Source organism: Pelodiscus sinensis, chromosome 11, assembly GCF_049634645.1.
Source record: "Pelodiscus sinensis isolate JC-2024 chromosome 11, ASM4963464v1, whole genome shotgun sequence".
In the NCBI taxonomy this organism is placed as follows: domain Eukaryota; kingdom Metazoa; phylum Chordata; order Testudines; family Trionychidae; genus Pelodiscus; species Pelodiscus sinensis.
Window position 1 is genome coordinate 46,135,617 of NC_134721.1, and position 21,515 is coordinate 46,157,131.

At 60.5% G+C, this 21,515-nt stretch overlaps 2 protein-coding genes across 6 annotated transcripts in view; one reads left to right on the forward strand and one right to left on the reverse strand.

The window, feature by feature from the left end:
- Positions 1–725: 725 nt before the first annotated feature.
- On the forward strand, positions 726–14,119 carry APEH (acylaminoacyl-peptide hydrolase). Of its 2 annotated transcripts, XM_075939589.1 has the most exons (22): positions 726–882; positions 1,034–1,163; positions 1,374–1,500; positions 3,768–3,858; positions 4,547–4,622; positions 4,784–4,938; positions 5,168–5,305; positions 5,554–5,645; positions 5,963–6,003; positions 6,322–6,443; positions 6,908–6,968; positions 7,237–7,334; positions 7,477–7,528; positions 7,642–7,730; positions 8,242–8,380; positions 8,457–8,540; positions 9,153–9,233; positions 9,698–9,786; positions 10,041–10,231; positions 10,304–10,406; positions 13,442–13,548; positions 13,948–14,119. In XM_075939589.1, exons 1-22 carry the CDS (start codon positions 871–873, stop codon positions 14,051–14,053), a joined length of 2,184 nt encoding a protein of 727 aa, XP_075795704.1. In that variant the 5' UTR covers positions 726–870; the 3' UTR covers positions 14,054–14,119. The 2 variants fall into 2 exon arrangements, with proteins under 2 accessions (XP_075795704.1, XP_075795705.1); XM_075939590.1 differs by lacking the exons at positions 726–882; positions 1,034–1,163; positions 1,374–1,500 and having other exon boundaries at positions 4,789–4,938.
- A 3,141-nt stretch (positions 14,120–17,260) lies between these two features.
- MST1 (macrophage stimulating 1) overlaps positions 17,261–21,515 on the reverse strand; it is a 52,200-nt gene continuing 47,945 nt past the window's right edge. For 3 of the 4 annotated variants that reach the window (XM_075939591.1, XM_075939592.1, XM_075939593.1), the window contains 3 exons: positions 19,642–19,748; positions 19,219–19,358; positions 17,261–17,610 (listed from right to left, as the gene is read on the reverse strand). In XM_075939591.1, coding sequence (XP_075795706.1) covers positions 17,449–17,610; positions 19,219–19,358; positions 19,642–19,748 — 409 coding nt within the window. In that variant the 3' untranslated portion in view covers positions 17,261–17,448. The remainder of the gene's footprint in view (positions 17,611–19,218; positions 19,359–19,641; positions 19,749–21,515) is intronic. The other variant, XM_075939594.1, reaches the window with a different exon arrangement.

A 21,515-nucleotide genomic window follows, 5' to 3' on the forward strand; every position in this document is an offset into this window, starting at 1 on the left:
CCAGACCGGGCTCTCAGGCCTCCCAACAAGCTGCTGGTGACATGGGACCTACTTGAAGCGAGCCAGGACCCAGCCAGGGCAGGGAAGACAAAGCACAGAGACACTCCCACAAGGCCCTGTCCTGAACCTGGCCTAGGGCTCACAGGGGACATGTTCCATTGTGAAGGCCAGGAAGCCAAAGTGCAGCTCACGTTGCAGGTGGGAGGGGGCCACAGCCCCATCCCCAGGGGAGGGGACAGGGAGAAAGTCAAGAGACCCCAGCGGGACCCTGGCAGCGCAGGCAGCTTCTCCTGCCCCCACCCCCCAGATGCTCCAATTCCCTCCAGAGCCCCACCCCCTCAGTTCCTCCCCAGCATCACCCAGCGCCCCGCCCCCAACTCTCCCCCCCCCGGCACCACCCAGCGCCCCGCCCCCAACTCTCCCCCCCCCCCCGGCACCACCCAGCGCCCCGCCCCCAACTCTCCCCCCCCCCGGCACCACCCAGCGCCCCGCCCCCAACTCTCCCCCCCCCCCCCCGGCACCACCCAGCGCCCCGCCCCCAACTCTCCCCCCCCCCGGCACCACCCAGCGCCCCGCCCCCAACTCTCCCCCCCCCCCCGGCACCACCCAGCGCCCCGCCCCCAACTCTCCCCCCCCCCCCGGCACCACCCGGCGCCCCGCCCCGCCTGGGAGCCGTAGCTCCAGGTCCCGATGCGCCTCACGGCAAGAGCGGGATCTCGTGGTTGCCGGGTAACGGGGTAGCGCTGGACGGCGGCCGCAGAGGGACACGCCCCTCCCCTGCCTGCGCCGGGCCCCGCCCAGTGGAAGCTCCGCCCGCCGCGGGCCGGAAGTGTCGCGCGCGACCCTCGCGGCTGGAGTAGCGTCAGCGGCATGGAATCGCGGGTGAGGGGGCTGGGTCCGCCGCGTTCCCACAGTGCCCCGCGGGAGGGGCCCACCAGGCCGGGCCGAAGGGGACGGAGACACCGGGGCAAGAGCCCCGCCCCCCACCGGGCCCCGCCCTCCCCGCCCGCGCTGATGGCTCCTTCCCGCGCAGGTGCTGAGGCGCCCCGAGCACGTGGCCGCGCTGTACCGCGAGCTCAGCCAGTGCCCCGCGCTGTGCAGCGCCCGCGTCGGGCCCGAGGTCACCTCGCAGTACGGGGGCCGGCACTGCACCGTCTACACAGGTACCGCGCGCGGGGCCGAGAGCGGTGCATGCCGGGAGGCTGCTCCAGCTGGAGAGGCAGGGGGCGTGTCTCGGGCTGGCCCCGCCCCCACAGCAGCTGCGAGGCCGAACACACAGAGCCAGGGCCAGCAGGTCTCCCGGGTGCTGGGCTGCTGCCCGGGGGCAGGCGGTCTCTGCAGCCAGGGCTGGGCTGACTGCCTTCTCCTTGCAGAGTGGTCTCAGCAAGACCTGGAGAGAGCCGAGAGCCTGAAGTTCTGCCGCCAGTACCTCGTCTTCCACGACAGCCAGGCCATTGTGTACTCGGGCCCCGCTGGCACCTGCAGTGAGATCAAGGGAGAGTAAGTGTGTCTGCGCCCACTGCCACCCCCACAGCTCTGCTGAAGCCTGGCCTGAGCTGTAAGAAGCTGGGGAAGAGCTCGGGCTGTGTTGCCTCCTGCACACATGCTGGGGGCTCCAGAAGGAGGGATAGAGGCAGAGTGTGACTCAGCACCCAGCAGAGGCTCCCTGCTCAGAGTCTGAGGGAGGGGCATATCCTGGGAGCCATCGGACATACCTTCCTGACGGCCCTGAATTGCCCCTGCCCCTTGGATTGCTGGTGTGGGAGGCACAGTCTCCCATTACGCTTGCCCCTTCCCTGCAGCTGGCCCCTTCCTGCTCCCATGTCCTTGGGGAGGCTTCAGCCCCTGTTGCTGGCCAAAGGTTGTTAGCGGAGGGCAGGGCCCTTTGCTGTGCTTCTGCACATTGGAGGAGGCATTTGGGCCAGCTCTGGCCATTGCTACCCAGCCAAAGCGATCCTGACCATAGGATGGTTTGAGGTGGTTGCCCCGTGCCCTGCAGCAGCTGCCTCAACCATCCTATGGATGGGGCTCAAGGCAGCCAGGGGCCTGGCACAGGGTGGTAGCAAGGATTGGGCCCCTCGGCACTCACCACGGCAGCAGGAACTGGAGCGCCCCTGCCCCAGGGTGCTCCTCTTCCCACTGCCACAGTGAAGTAGAATGCAGTGGCTGGGAGATGAGACAGGGTGGAACAGAGCAGGCTGCCGGGTCACTCTGGCTCCCACTGCTGTGGTAAGTGCGGGGGGGATCAACCCCTGCTGCTGCCCCCTGCCAAACCCCCCAGTAGTCCGTTGGTTCACATTGCTCAGAGGAGAGGGCTTCGCTCCGATTGCACCCCTGCTCCGGAGCAGAGGTGGACCTTGGGGAAGGTGTGGCCCCAGGTCCTGTGCCCCCCATGGACGGCCGTGTCTCCAGCTTTGCCATGGGCAGCCCCACTGGCCCTGCCATTGCTGCACCTGGTGGGAGCACCCCCTCCATCGCCTTGTATCTTGATGTGCCTTTAGAAGGGATACGGGAGCCAAAGGGCTACGTGACCCTGGCCCTGCCCAGCAGTAACCTGGGTTAACCACTGCCCAGGCTTTGGGGTCTGAGTCCTCAGCTTGTGTAGCCCAGGGCAAATAGCCTAGCAAACACTCTGCTAGCCTGTTGTGAACATCCAGAAAGGATGGGAACCCAACTGCAGCTGTTGGAATGGAAAGGACTAAGTCAGGCTTTCATTGAAACCACACTCATTTTCCCTTTGGCAGATGAGAGGCCGGACAGTTTCATAGACAAGACAAGGTTATGGCTGGCAAATGACGGCATTTGGGGGGAAAAGAAGCAGTGAGTTGAGGGGGATGGGGTGGAATGCTGCTAAAGTCTGATCTGGTTGACCAAGAAGACTAAACAAGCCTAGGGCACCCTAGATGGGACAGAAAAGACCAGCGAAGAGAGAGATGCAGCATCTGTCTCTGGGACTGTCTCGCTGCTGGAGAAACCCAGTCATAGCCCGTGCTCTGACCAGCCATGCTGAGAGCTGGCAAACTCACCCTGGTTGGGGGCGGCTTGGCGTAGTACTGTTCGGTGCTGCTAGGTCACAGGCTTATATTGGTGTTGCACCGTATGCAGGTGTGGCCGGTTCAGCCATGCCGTTACCAGACAGAGGTCAGGAAAGCGGAAAGGTGGGGAGGGCAACAGTCACGGGGGGGAATGAGGGGGACAAAGTCTAGTGTTCCAGTGGTGGGTTGTGATTCAGCCAGAGCCAGTAGAGGTGGTGCTGGCCTCTGGATCCCTCTCTCTGGCCAGGTCTGTCAGAAAGTTCAGAGGTGCAGGAAGAGGAAGGCCTGGTTCCCAGGAGCCCCCCCCTCCCCCAATGACAGTGAAGCCTGCTGCCATGGTTGTTGCCAGACAGCTGTGGCTCTGGCTAATTTTCCCCCAAAGTCTGTTTGGTTTCCAGCCCCCGAAGGCTGTCAAAGGGTGAATAGCTCATTGGCCACCAATCGGGCTGAATTTCCAACCCCACTGATTTCCAGTTCCCTCTTCCTCTTAGTTGCCAACAGGACTGGAACAGTCAGTCCTTGGGGACCTTCACACAGGTTTTTTTGCACCATTTTGGATAACTGGTCACTGACAAGGTGGGAATGGTCACTCTACTGCCTGAGTGAGCTCACAGTCACAACAGGCCACAGCTCCACCCCTCCCATCTGTGGGTCCACAGTCCTATGGACTCCCTCTGCCCTGGGCATACCTCTCCCACCCCCTAGCCCACACCAGCCTGTTCCCCCCTGCAGGCTGCTGAGCAGGGAGTCTCCCAGCGGGACGCTGAAGGCTGTCCTGCGGAAAGCCAGCCCTGGCAAAGGCGAGGAGAAGCAGTTCCTTGAGGTGAGTCAGTGTGTTGATGGGGCAGCCCTCAGCATCCAGCTCAGGCCAAGGTGGGATCCTGTTGTGTAGTCTGGCCCAAGGCATCTTCCTGGCCTGCCTGTGCTCAGGATTTGAGGAAAGGCCAGGGCCAGCCCCAGCTGCTGATGTCCCCCCTCAAGCCTATCTTTGGGGAAGAGGGATCCATTCTCCATAGCATCACCCGTCCACTGAGATGGGAATCCCTGTGGCTCTCCTGTCAGCATTCACCAGGCACTGCTCTTGACACACTGGGGCCCAGCCAGTGGGCCTTACCCTCCTGGAACCCCAGGCTAAAGTGGGGCAGGATGGACTCAGGTGTGGCCAGCCTGCTCCTTCCCTTGTGGATAGAGCAGGTCCTCCAGGGCCAGTGCAAACTCTGCAGCCAGGCAAACTGCCTCCCCAACTGGTAGCTGTTGGCAGCCTTTCTCCAGCACAGCTGCCTGTTCCACCTGCCATCCTGTGCTGCCATTCCCCTGCCACCTGCCCTGTGACTCCACAGCTCTGCTGGTGTTTGAGTGCTGCAGGGCTTCTTGGGATACCCAGCACAGCACCAGCAGCTCTGCCCAGAAGGCACCTGTCCTGTGGAGGGAGCTGCTCCTTGGGGAGCCAGTGATTCTGGACCAGGCTCTGGAGTCCTGAGTCCTGGCCCCTGCTGTCTTTGTTCCCCCAGGTCTGGAGTCAGAATCGCAAGGTGAAGAGCATCAACCTGACAGTGCTGGAGAAGCATGGCAACGTCTATGAGGACGGTGAGTCCAGGTTGCCACGAAACCCCCTTCTGCCTGCATTGGCTGGCAGGGAATTGGAGAGGATGGGGCAGGATGGGTGAGGGCAGAAGATGGGTCCCCAGGGTCCATGGTGGGGGAGCTGGGCCATGCCGCTCCAGAGGGTCTGACCAGCACTTCCCCAGATCAGTTTGGCTGCCTGTCCTGGTCGCATTCGGAGACCCACCTGCTCTACGTGGCTGAGAGGAAACGGCCCAAGGCCGAGTCCTTCTTCCAGAGCAAAACCCTGGAGCTGAGCAGCGACTGTGCAGAAGAGGAGAGACGCAGCAAAGCTGTCAAGGTGTGTGGAGCGCAGCCCCCAGACTGGCCAGAGAGCCAGACCCTAAAGAGGAACTCCAGAGCAGTTCCTGGCTCTGTGGCTGAGTCCTGTGCCCTGCCTCCCTGTGGGCTCTGGCAGTGCAAATAGAGCCAGCTGGTCCGGGTCAGAGCTTGGCAGCCTGTGCCAGGCAGCAGGAAGGCCGGGGGTCGGGGCACCCCAAGGGAGGGACATTCATGGCTCTGTGTTCCAGGGGGAGCAGTTTGTGTACCATGAGGACTGGGGCGAGACGCTGGTGGGCAAAAGTGTTCCAGCCCTGTGCGTCCTGGACGTGGAGAGTGGCAACGTCTCGGTGCTGGAAGGCGTCCCGGAGCATGTTTCCCCTGGGCAGGTCAGTGCAGGTGGAGGAGCAAGGTGCTGGTAGTGCCCGACTGGCACCCCGAAGGAGCCCCCCACGCAGCTCTGCCTATTCTCTCTGATGTCAGCTGCCCCCACTGGTCACCCACCTGTGCCCCATGGCACCTGCTCTAGCTGCTCAGAGAGTGCTGCTTGCAGCTCCGTTCCCTTGAACTGGAGTGGACTTCTAGCTGCTCTTGCACCTGCCCCTTGCCCACTGGTGCTCTCCCACTTTGCCTACAGGCCTTCTGGTCCCCTGGTGACACAGGGGTGGTTTTCATAGGCTGGTGGCATGAACCCTTCCGCCTGGGCCTGCGGCACTGCACCAACCGCAGGTGAGTGCCCCGTGCTGCTGTCCACAGAGCCTAGGCCAGGGGACCCCTTGGAGACATGTCCTGTGGGGCACTGGGGCTGCTCCACCTTGCTCCAAGGGCTGGCCCCAGTCTGCGGGCACCTGCTACAGTCTCCTCCGAAAGGGGTTGCTGCAATGGGAGGGGCTGCTGGCTGCAGCTGGGGAACTGCAGCTCCTATCTGCCAGCTGGGAGCAGGGCCCATGCAGGGACAGCAGTGGGAGCTGGACTGACCGCTTGGCAGGGTGGAGGGGGAAGCTGTGGGGTCTGTGCAGTGAGAGCTGCCCTGCTCCTATTCCCAGGTCAGCCCTGTTCTACATAGACCTGACAGGAGCCAGGTGTGGTGAGTCACTGCTGCTGTTTTGAGCCAGTGCTCTGCCTGTTCACCCCCCCTTGCATGCCCCCCCACTTCCCCCGCTAGCCCTGCCTGCAACCCCCCCCAGCCAGCCCTGCCTGCAGCCCCCTCCCCCCCCAGCCAGCCCTGCCTGCAGCCCCCTCCCCCCTTGCTAGCCCTGCCTGCAGCCCCCTCCCCCCCAGCCAGCCCTGCCTGCATGCTCCTGCCTGTGCCTTGCCCACATATCCCCTCCTTGCCTAGGCCCCACCCCTGCAATCCTGTTTGCACCTGCCCATTCTCACCTAACAGCCTCCTGTCCTGCTGCAGAGCTGCTGTCAGATGACACCAAAGCTGTGTGGTCCCCTCGCCTGAGCCCGGACCAGTGCCGCATCGTGTACCTTGAGAACGGCGCCCTTGGTCCCCACCAGCAGTGCAGCCGCCTCTGTGTGGTGAGTGAGTCCTGCCAGGCTGGGCGCCAGTGCCAGGGGTCACTGCCCTGAAGGCACCACCTCTCACCGTGTCCCCTATAGTGCTTTTGTCAGGCTCTCCGGAGCCCAGCCCAGGCCCTGAGCTGGTGGCAAAGCCAGCCCCTGTGCAGGATATCTGCCGGGAGCTGTCTGTCTGTCTTGCTGCTGGGTTAGCAGCCTGCACTGCCATAGCCAAGGGGCAGTGCCCACAGCAGCCCTGTTCCATGGCCTACACTGCACCCTCTCCCTCTGCCCAGGTGGTATCCTTGGCACAACACGGCTGCCCTCCCAGGTACCTGCTGGGAGCTGGGGCTGGCCCGCTGGGGCCTACCTAATCCAGGGCAGACTGCCTGGCACACTCAGCCTCCAGCCTTGCCGCAGATGGCCTGGAAGGAGGGTGGCAAGTGGCTATCGAGAGCATCAGGCCAGGTGTCCATTTCTTGCAGTATGACTGGTACACAAAGGTCACCTCCACCGTGCTGGACGTTGTGCCCCGACAGAGCCAGAGTGAGTCGTTTGCCGGGTTCTGTGGAAGCGAGGGAGGGGCTGGGCAGCTGGATACGGCAGGGTGCTCTCCTTGTATGAAAGCTCTGCTCAGGATGGGCCAGGGTTCCTGGCACCAGGGGCTGCGGGTCAGGAGTGAGGGGGAACGCAGGGGCTGCGGGTGGAGACTGTACGGCATTGGCAGAGCTGTGGGTGCATGGGAAGCTGGGGTCCCTGTGGCTGGCCATAGGTGTGCAGAGGCAGTGTGATGAGCCGGGCTCTCTCCTTGCAGGACCGTTCACAGGGATCTACTGCTCGGCACTGCCAGCCTTGTGCTGGGCAGCCGACAGCCAGAGGGTCGTGCTAGACACCGCTCAGCGCAGCCGTCAGGTACTCAGAAGTGGGGGGGGGACTGTCTGCGGACACATGCGGAGCCTGGGCCCAGACCAGCCCTGAGCTGGGGGAGGGGACGTTGGGCTCTGCCTGCTCTGGATCAGCCTCCGCTCTGATGAAGCTCATGATGTCTCCCTAGGAGCTGCTTGTGGTAGAGACACAGAGCGGCAGCGTGACTTCCCTGACTTCAGGTAAGCACCCTCCAGCCTGCCCCTGGACACTGAGTGGAAGGGGCTGGAGGCCATGCTGCCCCCAGTCCCCTCCTGAGGCATGTCCCATGACCCAGGCGTATGTCCCTCTGCAGGAGCCCCCCTGGGCAGCTGGTCTGCCCTCACCATTGAGCGGGATCTCCTGGTGGCCAAGTTCTCGACCCCCAGCTGTCCCCCCACGCTGGTAAGGGGGTGGGGTGGGAGGCCGAGCCACGACCTTTCACCCCACACACAGGCTCAGGAATAAAAACTTACTGGTTGCATCCACACCACATCCCTGCCAGCGCCCCAACGTGCCATTCTACTCACGTCAGCCTGGCACTGGGCTAGCCGGGACTACAGCTCAGGAGTGGTGGCCCTGGCAGAACGTGCGGGGGGATCCAGGGCTGGGCTAGCAAGGAGCTGTGGGTTGGGAGTATGGAGTAGCGGTAAATCTGGGGGGATCCCAGGGTTGTGGTGTCGGGGGGCTATGGGTGAAGTCAGAGCCTGGGAGGGAGGAGAGCCCAGGGCCAAGTGAGCAGAAGGCTGCAGGCATGGGCATTGCACAGTCTGTCAATCTCTCCTTCTGGCCCCCCCATGCCGACCTCAGCCATTTCCTCCCCAAGTGCTGCTAGAGAATGTCTGCAGCACCCCTTCTCCCCACCCCCTTGAGCGTGCTGTGCCCTCTTGCAGTGACAGGCTCTCTCCCCTGGCAGAAGGTGGCCTTCCTTCCTGGGGCTGGGCGGGAGACCCAGGTGTGCTGGGTATGTCTGGAGGCCGCTGCCCCAATACCGGAGATCAGCTGGGCTATCCGGCCCCTGCAGCCTCCCCTGGAGCAAGAGAACCCGCAGTACAGTGAGTGTTGTCAGCGGCAGGGGGGCTGGGCCCTGGGGGCTGGCTCCAGTGCTGACCTCCCGCTCTTCCTTTGCAGAGGGAATTGATTTTGAAGCCATCCTGCTGCAGCCCAGCAATGGGGTGGGGCCGAGGAAGCTGCCCCTGGTGGTCATGCCCCATGGTGAGCCCACATGCAGGGACCCCCAGCCTCACTGCATAGGTCTGATTGGGCCTAGTTTTGAAGCTAGTGCCAAGTGTTGTCCTGTTAGACCTGGCTCCCCACATGGCAGGGACAAAGCTCAGGGAGAGGAGGGACTGAAAACTGCCCCCCAGCTGCCTGCAGGACACAGCCCACTGAGCCCCTGGGGAGCACAGTTCTCAGCCCCACAGAGGCGCGCAGCCACCCCATGGGTCAGGCCCTCTCCAACCCCGCAGCCTTTCCCCTCCCCCTTCAGTTCTGTCTGTGGTAGCTGATTTGGAGGGTTGGTGGCCTCCGGTTTTGGTTTAGCCCTGGCCCCAGAGTTCTGTTGCCTTGTGCCCAGTTCTGAACTAGCCTCTCGCTCCAAGGGTGGTGGGAGCTCGCTAGGTGGGGGGTGAGCAGGGCCAGCGGATGCTCCCCTGAAGCCTCCATTCGAGACAGTCCTGTGTTGGGGGAGCCTGGCACTTTGGTGGCTTTGCTCAGCCAGCTCTTCCCCCTCCCTGCCAAACAAACATCCCTACAGCTCGTATGAGCCCCTCCCCTCTGGGCTCTGCCTCATGCACCAGCCCCTCAGTGCTCTGCCTCGCCTTGCAGGGGGCCCACATTCTGTCTACACAGCCAGCTGGATGCTTTACCCCGCGGTGCTCTGCAGGATGGGCTTTGCTGTGCTCCTGGGTGAGTCCTGCCAGGGGAGAGGGGTGATGCTGCAGACGTGCTGTGGCCACGGCATGGTGACCTTGTGGCTGTGGGCTCCCTAGACCTGGCCACGCTCACCCGTACCAGAGCACTGGCACGGCACCATGAGGAGGAGCTGCTGAGTGAGGGCACAGCTGGGTCGTGGCACAGAGAACTCCCAGAAAGTACCATCGTGGGGACGGCCATTTGGGGCAGCCATCATCAGCATCCTGGGGCAGCCAGTGGGAGCGTGCAGAGCCCAGGTCTGCCCAGCCCCATAATACTCAGCTGCTCCCGCTCGCCTTGGGTCGCAGCGTACAGCTGGGTGCCCGCTGGCAAGAGCTGGGGTCTCCTGCCAGTGCCCAGCTGACGGCTGGCTGTGGCAGGCCAGCCATGTGCTCTTGTGAGCCCCTGTTGCCAGGAGGCTGGCACGGGCCCTCTCATCACGCTGAGCTCCTTTGCAGTGAATTACCGTGGCTCGCTGGGCTTCGGACAGGACAGCATCACCTCCCTTCCGGGGCATGTGGGCTACCAGGATGTCAGAGATGTACAGGTATCGGCTGCTTCCCCCCAGGCCTCACGGGATCTGGGAGAGCATGTGACCCACAGCCAGCAGAGCAGTCTGCTCCCTCCAGGCACCTCCTGCCCAGGAACTTGGGAGGGCAAATGGGCACAGCCAGCCTGTTAGGTCCCAGCCCCATCACAGCACTGTCCTCATGCCCCCTCCCTGAGACCAACCTGGCTGCCTCCTCCTGGGCCCTGGCATTCTGAGTGCCCCACGGCGCTACCCCTTGTCTCCCATTGCAGTACTGCGTGGAGCGGGTCCTGCAGGAAGAGCCCCTGGACTCAACGCGGGTAGCGCTGGTGGGTGGCTCTCACGGGGGCTTCCTCGCTTGCCACCTCATCGGCCAGTACCCAGACACCTACCGGGCTTGTGTGGTGAGGAACCCAGTTATCAACATAGCCTCCATGATCAGCAGCACCGACATCCCAGACTGGTGAGTGCCTGGGGCTGAGACCTTCCACGCTTCCTGGGCCCCATCCTGAGCTGGACTCTGTCTTCTCTGCAGGTGTCTGACTGAAGCGGGCTTCCCCTATGCACCCAACACCCTCCCGGACCCTGCCCGCTGGGCAGAGATGCTCCACAAGTCACCCATGCAGTACGTTACCCAGGTATGCGGCCCTGCCTCCTTGCTCAGACACCTTGCCCATTGAGAGACTCTGCATCCCTGTGACGGGTACCCCTGGGGTGCCGCCTGTAACGAGGTACTGCTGAGCCCTCTGTCGCACCAGCCTAGGGTCTCTCGCACTGCACCTGTGACAAGTTGCAGACCTCTCCAGGCCCTGCGCTCACAAAGGCAGGGACACACCCAGCCGCATGGCGTCAATGCTTTTCCCAGCCACTCATGAACAACAAGATTCTAGCCAGTTCCCCCAGCTCCCTAGCCTACGAGCCCAGAACCGCACGATCCTGCACTGGACTAGTGCACATTTATTACCCAGTGTTGCGCTCCTGCAAGGAAAGTGGACGTGTATCAGCCTATAAAGTGGAGCAGATTTCCCATCGCGCCTCAACCAAGCCCACGGTTCTAGCTGAAATCTAAACAGGAGTGGGAACTGCAGACAGGTGGATCGTAAGTAAGAAGTGCACAGATCAAAGTGGGTTACCTAGGAAATCAAAGTAGAATCGCAAACTGAGCTCTGTGCACTAAGCAAGATTTGAATCAAGCCACATCCTGCACTGATAGACAATACAAGCAGGCAGCACAGGCTGGGACTCTCCTTTGGCCTGGAACCTCCTCCATTCAGCCTTTGTTCTGCAGACATAGTTCCAGGGTAGAGTTGTCAGGGAGATTGGCCAAGTGATGTCACTTCCCCCTTTTTACAGCTTCTTCCAGCTTGCTGGAAAGATCCTTTGCTGTAACCTGGCTCAAGCAGCCTCCATTGCGTACATGCTCCCTCTGAGACGTCTCCACTGTCTGTGGTAGTTCTGCAGTTTCACATCTGTGTTTGTTCAGAACTCGGTGAACACCAGGACCAGATAACATTCCCCCAAGAGCTCTGAAGAAACACAAGTGTGAAACTACAGAACTACTACCTGTGGTTTGTAAACTATCTTGTAAATCCGCTTTGTGCCGGGTGACTGGAAGATAGCTAATGTGACACCAGTTTTTTAAAAGGGTTCTAAGGTGATCCTGGCAATTACAGGCCAATAACTCAAACTTCAGTACCTGTCAAAAATATAGTAAAGAACAAAACTGTCAGACAGAATTTGTTGGGAAAGAGTCAACATGGTTTCTGTAAGCGGAAATCATGCCCCACCAGTTTCCTAGAATTCTCTGAGGTGCTCAACAAGCACGTGGATAAGGGGAATCCAGTGGATGTAACGTATTTAAATTTCCAAAAAACTTCTGACAAGGTCCTGCACCAAAAGCTCTTAAGCAAAGTAAGTTGTCATGGGTTAAGAGGAAAGGTGCTCTCATGGACTGACAACTTCCTTAAAAAAAAAAAGAAGAAAAAAAGGAAACACTGGTTGAGTGTAAAGGGTCAGTTTTCAGAGTGGAGAAACGTAACTAGTGGTGTCTCCCAAGGGTCTGTGCTGGGACTGATCCTATTCAACCTATTTATAAATGATCTGGAGAGAGGGATAAACAGTGAGGTGGCAAAACTGCTCAAGATCGTTAAGTCCCAGCAGATGAAATTCAATGTTAATAAATGCAAAGTAATGCACATTGGAAAGTATCATCACAATAGAACCTACAAAGTGATGAGGGTCTAAAGTAGATGTAACTACTTGAGAGAGAGCTCTTGAAATCATTGTGGATAGCTCTCTGAAAACATCCACTCAGCGTGCAGCAGCAATCAAAACAAACAGAATGTTAGCAATCATTAAGAAAAGGATAAAGAATAAGACCGAGAATATCTTATAGCCTCTCTAAATCCATGGTACGTCCACATCTTGAATACTGCATGCGGATGTGGTCGCCTCATCTCATAAATGATACCTTGGCATTGGAAACAATTCAGAAAATGGCAACAAAAAGTATTAGGAATATGGAATGGCTGCCATATGAGGAGAGACTAGTAAGACTGGAACTTTTCAGTGTGGAAAAGAGACGACAGGGGGCCTATGACAGGTGAGGAGAAAGTAGACCAGGAAGTGCTATTTACTCGTTTTCCTTGCACCAGATCTAGGCGTTACACAATGAAATTAATAGGTAACCAGTTTAAAACAAACCAGTTTCACAACTGCTTCATTCTCTTCCTGAAGTAAGCAAACAAAAATTGCAAACCAGTAACCTTCTCTTAGACTGTTCTTAGCCACCATACTTAAATCTCACTTGTGATCTGTATGAACTGCAAATCTCACTCCGAACAACAAGCTGTACGTGTCATCCTGCTCGCTGTGCCCCTCTGACTGCTTTGCTGGGTGGCAGCCTGGGACTGGGGTAGTGCTGAGCCTCTGGCTTACCAAACTCGCCTCGCTGCCCCCCCACAACTCAACACAGCTGGGGGGAAAAGCTGAACTGAAGATGTGGTCGCAGGCTAAAGGAAAGTTCCAGTCTCTGTGAGAAATCTGTAACCTAGAGTAAGATACTTCTTGATTCAAACCCTAGTGAGTTTGCAGAACTCATATTGAGATTTTTACTTACTTAACTGCAGCAAGGTGTCTTGACAAGATTACAAAGAGTAACTGTCCAGGCGAAAGTTGATTATCTAAGAAACGCTCTTTTACCTAAAACACTGTGTTGTGGTTGCAGTACTTGGAAAAGCTGCTCAGGTCACAAGGGCTACGGCAGATCTGCTTTCCTTGGCAGGAGTGCCAGCTTGGGTAATACATTTACACTGCCCAGGCTCCAATGCAAGAGGCACAGCACTGGGGTCTTAAGTGGAAGGGCTGTGGGGGCCTGGCTGGAGTCTAGTGTTAGTTCATGAGTGGTTGGCAAAGGCAACTGGTTGTACCCCTGACTGTGAGAGAGGTCTGCACTGGGGGAGCCCTGATTGGTGAGACAGAGGGCTCAGTTCCAGATTGCACCCAAGGAACCTGTCCCAACCCCTGCTCAGAAACCCTGCTACCCTGTCCCATGGCTCCACTCAAAGCCCCTGCCCCTCTCTCCCAAGTCAGACAGACACACACTCCACGTCGTGGTGCAGGCCCCCCCAGTGCTGGCTGTGGGACCCAGAGCTCTGCCCTGCTTTCCCCCCAGGTCCAGGCACCCGTGCTCCTGATGCTGGGAGAAGAGGACAGACGCGTCCCCCCAAACCAAGGGCTGGAGTACTACCGAGCTCTCAAGGCCAGGGGCATCCCTGTCCGGTGAGCCCATCTGGCGTGGGATATAGGGAACAGGTGTTGGGAAGAGAACTGACTAGTGCAGGGGCTATGGCTGGGGCCTAGGGCAGACAAGCTGGGTGTTCAGGCGCAATCCAGTAGGCCTGGGCTCACCAATGGACCAGCTGTGTTTGTGTGGGGAAAGCTGGCTGGAGCCTCAGAGCACTGTGAGGAGCTGGTACGTCCCATATGTGGGGGCACTGGTGCATATCCAGGCATGCTGAGCTCCTTCAGTAGGTGGTGGGGTGGGAGGTCCTGGTTGGTGCCTGGGCACAGGGGTCCTGGTGCATATACAGGTGGGCAGGGGCTCCCTGAGTATCCTGGGTGGAGGCTCCTGGGGAGCTGGTTCCAGCCTACCTTGCCAAGCCCTCTTCTCCTCTGCAGGCTGCTTCTATACCCTGGGAACAACCACGCACTCTCCAGCGTGGAGGCTGAGGCTGATGGCTTCATGAACATGGCGCTGTGGCTGCTCCAGCATCTGCAGTGCTGACGGGGCTGTGCGCTGTCTGCACCTGTGTCCTGTGGCGCGCCTCCATTAAACCCTTAGCTCAGCTTGTGTCATGTCTCCTCATCCTCACGTGGCAGCCTGCCCCGGGCAGGGGGGGTGAAGTCTCCTCTGCAATGGGGACCCCCTTTGCCAGCAGCTTGGGGGTTGCGAGAGGGAGAGGAAGAGCCCTAGAATCCCTCCTTGCAGCGGTGGGGATGGCCCAAGTTCAATGCTGGCTCTCCAGGCTGCCAGCTGGCTGGCGCCACTTGGCTTTAGACTTGCTACACCTGCACCCAGAAAACAGCCCATCCTTCCAGTCTCCACCCCGTGGTACCCCACAGCCTGCCAGGAGCAGGCCCCAAGGGCTGCTTTCTGCCAGGACTGGCCATACATTTACATTGTCCCCAGCCTCCCTGCCCACCCATTCCAGCTGAGACTCCACAGCACTCAGCTGGAGCTGAGCCAGCCACCCAGCAGACAATCCCCAGCCAATACTGGCAGGGATATCCAGCAGCCTCATCCAGGAAAAGGCAAAGTTAAGCCAGCTCTATGCAGGCAGGTTCTGGCTCTGCTCCAGGTGAGTGCTGTGGAATCAACTCTCACCCAATGGCCTGAGCCAGCAGCCCAGAGCCAGGCTGACTTTAGCCGACCCACTTACTGGCCTGCCAAAGCTGGGCATTAATTGTGCCATCCTTGGGGGGCCCATTATCTGCAGGTTCTCCAAGCAGCTCGTGCTCTGCCCCAAGAGCAGCATTCTACCCCCTTCACACCTGCAGGCCAACAATGAGAAGTGCAGAGGGGAACTCACACACACACAGTGTCATCCTGAAAACATGGCAGAAAATGTCCACTGTCAGTAGGCAGCAGGATTTCCCCACTCCTGCTGCCAGCAGCTGCCCCTACCCCGGGACATTAGGTATATAGACCATGGCTCTGTGCTATGCGTCTGTCTGGCACTGCACAGAGGCCAGGGGCCAGGCCGCACCAGTGTTGAGGGAAGAGTCTTGGTGCCAGCAAGGTATCTTGGTACCTTGGCTGTGCTGATGCCCCAGGACCTCGACAGCTGGAGCTGCTGCAAGTGTGCGCTCCTATGGGAGAAGAGAGAGCGGCGATTTGGTGTATCAGGGTCTGTGGGGAAAGGGCTGCCCCTAGCCTACTGAGCAGCAGGTCTAGGCAGGGTTGGCTTAGCAGAGGGGCAATGCTAGGACCAGGCAGCAGGGTGGGCAGATGAAACAAGGCCAAAGGCAGGGGGCCCCCCCACAGGGTGAGTCGTGGGAGATGGAAAACCAGGAGCAGATGGAGCCCAGACTAGGGTCTGGGGTGGAGCCAATGGGCTGGGCCATGGGCAGGAAACAGAAACCAGGGTTCCCAGTCTGCTGGGACCTTCTCGCAGGAGAGTCTGGCACAAGCTGAGGGCTGGACTCTGAATCAGACAGACCACGTGTAACTGACCCTGAGCAGCATTAGCCACTGGCTGCAATGGGCCTTTCCTGCAGCGAAACAGCTCCAGCTGGGCCTGGGGCTGCCTGCTCACTGCCTGGCTCCTGTCCTCAGGCCCTGTCTGTGAGGGGCTGTGGGCCCAGCATGGCTCCAAGATACAAGTGCACAGTCAGGGAAGCCACAGACTGACTGACACACAATGACCTACGCGGAGAGGCTGAGGGATTTGGGTCTGTTTAGTCTGCAGAAGGGAAGAGAGGGGGGGATTTGAGAGCAGCCTTCGGGCTGCCCCTAGCCTACTCCCTTCGGGCTGCCCCTAGCCTACTCCCTTCGGGCTGCCCCTAGCCTACTCCCTTCAGGCTGTCCCTAGCCTACTCCCTTCGGGCTGTCCCTAGCCTACTCCCTTCAGGCTGCCCCTAGCCTACTCCCTTCGGGCTGAAGGGGGGTTCCAAAGAGGCTGGAGAGAGGCTGTTCTCAGTAGTGACAGATGGCAGAACAAGGAGCAATGGGCTCAAGTTATCGTGAGGGCAGGGTCTAGGTTGGATATTAGGAAAAACGATTTCACTAGGAGAGTGGTGAAGCACTGGGATGGGTTCTCTAGTGGAGTCTCCATCCCTAGAGGTGTTTAAGTCTTGGCTTGACAAAGTCCTGGCCGGGTTGATTTGGTTGGGATTGGTTCTGCCTAGGGCAGGGGGCTGGACTTGATGACCTTCTGAGGTCTCTTCCAGCTCTGTGGTTCTGTGATTTTCTGGGAGTAGCTCAGGGTGCCCCTGGGCCAGCTGCACCCACCACTATAGGGGCAGTGTCGGCACCCTCAGGAGGTGTGGAAAGGGGCTCTGGGTTGGGGTGCAGGTGCTTCCTGCATCTGAGAGGTTGGAATGAGGGGAGACCCGGCTTCCTGCAGGCCATGACTCGGGTGCAGGCAGGGGGGGAACTGTACATCATCGGGCTGCCTGATGAAAGAGCAGGGCTTTTGCAGTTCGGGGGGGGGGCACATTAATCTGCCCTTGGCTGTCCAAGCGAGGAAACCCAGACCCACTCCCCCCTGCTGTGGGACACCTTGGGTACCTGGAAAAGTGCCCCAGCCTGCAGCCCCCAGCATGCTGGGTGGAGTGAGCAGGAGGCCTGAGCAAAAGGTGGCTGGGCACGTGGAAGGAACGGGCACTGACATCTCAGTAATAGCTGGCACCCGGCTCCCCTACTGCCCACCTCACCCATCTTACTGTGTCCACTGCAGCTTGGCCAGCCAGGCCAGGGCTGTGCCCACGGTGACGCAGTCACAGCCCCAGCCCGCCTCCTAGATGCATGCCCTGACCCAGTTCTCCCTGCAGCTGCACCCAGCCCAGAGCCTGCTGCCCTGCTCCTGGGCACAGGTCTCAGCTCCTGTTATACTGGCAAACCTAGACATGTGCTGCCCTGTCCCTGCCAGAGCCTGCCTCCCCCATGGGCCTGCCTCCTACCCCACCCCCCAAGCACTCAAGGCCCTTCCTCCTCTCCCCCTCCCCCATATGGCTGCAGCATACAAGGGGCTCTCTGCAAAACCTGCCCATGCAGCAAGATGCCCAGGCGCTGGGCTTCCATGGGTCACAGTGGACTCCAGAGTCAGCCCAAGCCCAGGGCAGAGGCTCCATGGGGTGGTCAGGGCCCCCTGCTGCCGACACTGCCACCATCTCCCCCAGGCAAACGCAGTGCCTGCCAGACCCCCCCCCCCAGTTCTCAGGGCTCGTCTCGTCTTGGGGCACCCACTGGCCCACATGACAGAGGCAGCCATTGTCCCACCTTGCCCATGTTTTATTGCAATCAGCCAATGCACCAACAGCCCAGGGCCAGGCCCAGCACAGCACAGCTGGGCATAGCCTCAGTCTCAGCACAGACAGGCCTGGAGGCGCTGCCGCAGCATGACACAGCTGGGCAAAGGGTGGCAGTGCTGGGGGCTGTCCCCAGGCCAGCCCCTTGGCTCAGAGCATCCGCATCACTTTGTGGATCCAGTCGACATAGAGCGAGACGCGGGTGAAGACGCTGGGCTGGGCTGGGCGGGCGCACACGCGTGAGGGGGTGATGATGCCCTCCAGCACCCAGCAGTCGTGGGTCAGGCAAGCCAGTGGCCCCCCATAGTCACCCTGCAGGGGCCAAAAGAACAAGCTGACTCCACAGCATGGGCAGGGACTAGGAGTGCCAGGGTCCCCTGACCCCATGCCTGTGTCTGCATCCTGCCCTGCTGCCTCACACTGAGCTCGCTTTGCATGGCCACCTCTGCTCAGGGGATGAGCGGCCGTGCGCCCAGGGCGCCCTGCTGGCAAAGAGTGGGCAAGAGACAGAGCAGCACTTGCAGCTTGGCTTTCCAGCAGGCTGGCACTGGCAGCAGCCAGCCCTGCACCCCACCCCCATATCCCAGCCCCCTGCCACGACTCCTGCACCCTCCACAAAAACACCAACTCTGCCTGAGCCCTGCTCCCCCACCCCGTGCCCTGACACACATACACATCCCAACCCCCTGCCCTGAGCCCCCCCCACTTCAACCTCCTGGCCCCCTCTCTCTCTCTCTCTCACACACAGCCCCCCCGCCCTGTCTCCTGCACCCTCCACAAAAATGCCAACCCTCTGCCTGAGCCCCCCCACATCCACACACACCTCAACCCCCTGCCCTGAACCGCCCCCCCACACACACATCCCAACTCCCTGCCCCCCCCGAGCCTCCCCACACCCTAACCCCCTGTCCTGAGGCCCCACATACCCTCTGCTCTGAGCCACACTCACCCCCCCCCCCCAACCCATTGCCCTGAGTCTTAAGCAATGCAAGTTACGTTAACCCCTGGTTCGCCCCCATGATCCACTGAGAACTGGTCACCTTCTCCGCTCACAACACTGAACACCCTTGCCCCGCCTCTTGCCCCACCCCTTCTCCAAGGCCCCGCCCACATGCACGCCATCCCCCGCTGGCTCACTATCCCTGGGCTGGGCTGGGGGCTATGGGGCGGGGGTGCAGGCTCTAGGGTGGCACCAGGGAGGAGAGGTTCACAGTGTGGCTGGAGCTCCGTGTGCGCCCTGCCCACAGGCGCCGAGGCCACTGTGCCCATTGGCCACAGGTCTCAGGGGCGGGGGCAACAGGGGAGCCCCCTGGCAGCTGGAGGGGAGCCAGCTTCTACCGGCCCCGTGGCTGGGCTGAGCGGAGCTGCCAGGGGCCCTTTTTGACCAGGTGTTCGGTCCAAAACCAGCCACCCGCCCACCCTAGTACCACTCCCCTCCCCCAGGGCATGCCCCACGCTCCCCTCCCCCAGGGCACTCCCCACGCTCCCCTCCCCCAGGGCACTCTCCTCCCGCCCCACCTCCATGGCACTCCCCACCCTCCCCTCCCCCAAGGCACTCCCTTCCCCTATGGCACTCGCCTCCCTCCCCTCCCCCACAGCACTCCCCTCCCTCTTCTCCCCATCCCCTATTGATCTCCCCTCCCACCCCTCCGCCACGGCACTCCCATTCCTCCCCTCCCCCACGGCACTCCCCTCTCTCCTATCCTCCATGGCACTCCCCCTCTGCCCTCCCCCACAGCACTCTCCTCCCCACTCCCTTATGGTGCTCCCCTCACCCATGGCACGCCCCTCTCCTCCCCTATAGTACTCCCCCTCGGTTCTCTCCTCCCTCCCCTCCCCTGTGGCACTTCCTTCTCCCATGGCACTCTTCCCCCTCCCTTTCTCCACGGCACTCCTCTTCCCAGCCTGCCCCCAGCTCACCTCACAGGCCCCCACCCTGGTGCGCAGGGGCTTGGTGCACAGCTCACTCTCCTTCAGCCGGCCCCGGAGCAGCGCACTGCACTCCCTGCTGCTCATCACGGGAAGTCTGGCCACATTGAGCAGAGTTTTGTTGCTGGTACCTGGAGGAGGGACCTGTGGCTAGAACCCAGAGGCAGGGGGCCCCCATCTTGATTCCCCCAGCCTGGACAAGCCAGGGGATGTTGGCTGTGCTCTAGGGGCTCCCCTGATTGGGACTGGACATGGCCGTGATGGAGGGGAGGGGGCAGGAAGCCAGCTGGGCAGCTGCAGCGTGGAGGGAGGGCAGGTGGGGTGTTTCTGCAGATAGCCCCAGCCTGGACAGCGGTGGGGATGTCTGTGCCCCATGGCGCTCGCCACTCCTCACTGCCTGGCCTGGGTCAGTACCTCCGGTTTCACCCCATCCGGCGATCTCACACTCGGTGTTCTCAGGCACAACGTACCGCTCAGGGGGGAGGCAGATCAGAGCCACCCGCTTGTTCAGCGTCGCTGGCCTGCCAAGAGACAACAGTGACATGCAGCTGCACACCAAGCCAGAGCATCCCGGGCCAGGGATGGCACAACAGGGCTCTGCCCTGGCCATGGCCACTGCAGGAACAGGCCTGCAGAGAATCAGAGACATTGGGGTGGGAGAGACCCCCAAGAGGTCATCAAGTCCAGCCCCTCTGCCCAAAGCAGGCCCAATCCCAGCCAGGGCTGTGTCAGGCCCAGCCTTAAAAACCTTGAGGGATGGAGATTCTACCCCCTCCCTAGCGAACCCATCCCAGCGCTTCCCCCCTCCTAGGGAAATCATTTTTCCTAATGTCCAACCTAGACCTCCCCCACTGTAATTTGAGACCATTGCTCCTCGTTCTGCCACCTGCCACTGAGAACAGCCTCTCTCCAGCCTCTTTGGAGCCCTGCCCCTTCAGATAGTTGAAGGCTGCTCTCAAATCCCCCCTCACTCTTCTCTGCTTCTGCTAAAGGAGCCCAAAGGGTAACAGGTTTAAAACTAATAAGAGAAAGTTCTTCTTCGCCCAGCGCACAGTCAACCTGTGGAACTCCTTGCCAGAGGAGGCTGTGAAGGCTGGGACTAGAACAGAGTTTTAAAAAGAGCTAGATAAATTCATGGAGGTTAGGTGCATAAAAGGCTATTAGCCAGGGGGTAGGAATGGTGCTCCTGGCCTCTGTTTGTCGAAGGCTGAAGAAGGACGGCGGGAGACAAATCGCTTGATCGTTGTCTTCGGTCCACCCCCTCTGGGGCACCTGGCGCTGGCCGCTGTCGGCAGACAGGACACTGGGCTAGATGGACCTTTGGGCTGACCTAGCATGGCCAGTCTTATGTTCTTATGTTCCAAATCCCAAAGCCTCTCCTAGTAGGCCATGTGCTCCAGCCCCCTCATCATTTTAACTGCCCTCTGCTGGAATCCCTCCAATGCATCCACATCCTTTCTGTAAAGGGGGGCCCAGAATTGGACAGAATACGCCACATGTGGCCTCCCCAGTGATGACCAGAGGGGAATAATCACTTCTCTCGATCTGCTGGCAATGCTCCTATGAATGCAGCTCGATATGCACTTAGCCACCATGGCTACAAGGGCTACAAGATGCAGCATGGCTACATGGCCAGCTTCTCGGCCACTGTAACCCCCAAGTCCTACCCTTCAGCACACATGGATGGGAAGCAGCTTCCAGATGTGACCTGAGCACAACCGGACGGCTGCAGGGAGCCTGGGCCGATGGCCTGCAGAGATGCGAACTGCCCCATTCAGCACCGTGGAGCCTCAGGAGACAGAGTCCTTGGCCCCAGCATTCGGCGTTAGCTGGCAGATTCCTCCTGTGCTGCCCCCCTGCCTCGTGCTCCCCTGGGGGTGCCAGCTGGATTCCAGTGCATGCCCCCTGCACAAAGCCGTGGCACAGGCCACGGGGGTCAGCAAGGCAGAGTGGGAGCCAGGGACAAGAAGCACAGCCCAAGACTGGCCCCTCCCCAGGGCACTCAGCAGCTAGAGGAAGTGGTGCTGAGCCAGGCTGGCTGCAAGCCGGAGGGGCTGGCATGAGATAAGCAGCACTGCAAAGCTTTGCACTGTGGCGTGCCTGGGCCCGCTGTCTCCCCTTGCCCTAAGGCCATGAACTACCCATTTGCCTCCCTGCCACACGGCCGCCCAGGCACTCCTGCCCCCCCATGGCACCCAGACCTCGGGGCAAGCCACATACTGAGCACTCTGGCTGACTTCAGAGGCCTCTCCAGGAGAGCCCAGGCAAAGCTCTGGCCCTTACACCCT

Excerpts from the sequence above, each read along its gene's own strand:
- APEH (XM_075939589.1), top strand. Across the intron at positions 8,541-9,152 it reads CCTGGTGGTCATGCCCCATG|GGGGCCCACATTCTGTCTAC; the intron begins GTGAGCCCACAT and ends CTCGCCTTGCAG. Across the intron at positions 9,234-9,697 it reads GGGCTTTGCTGTGCTCCTGG|TGAATTACCGTGGCTCGCTG; the intron begins GTGAGTCCTGCC and ends GCTCCTTTGCAG.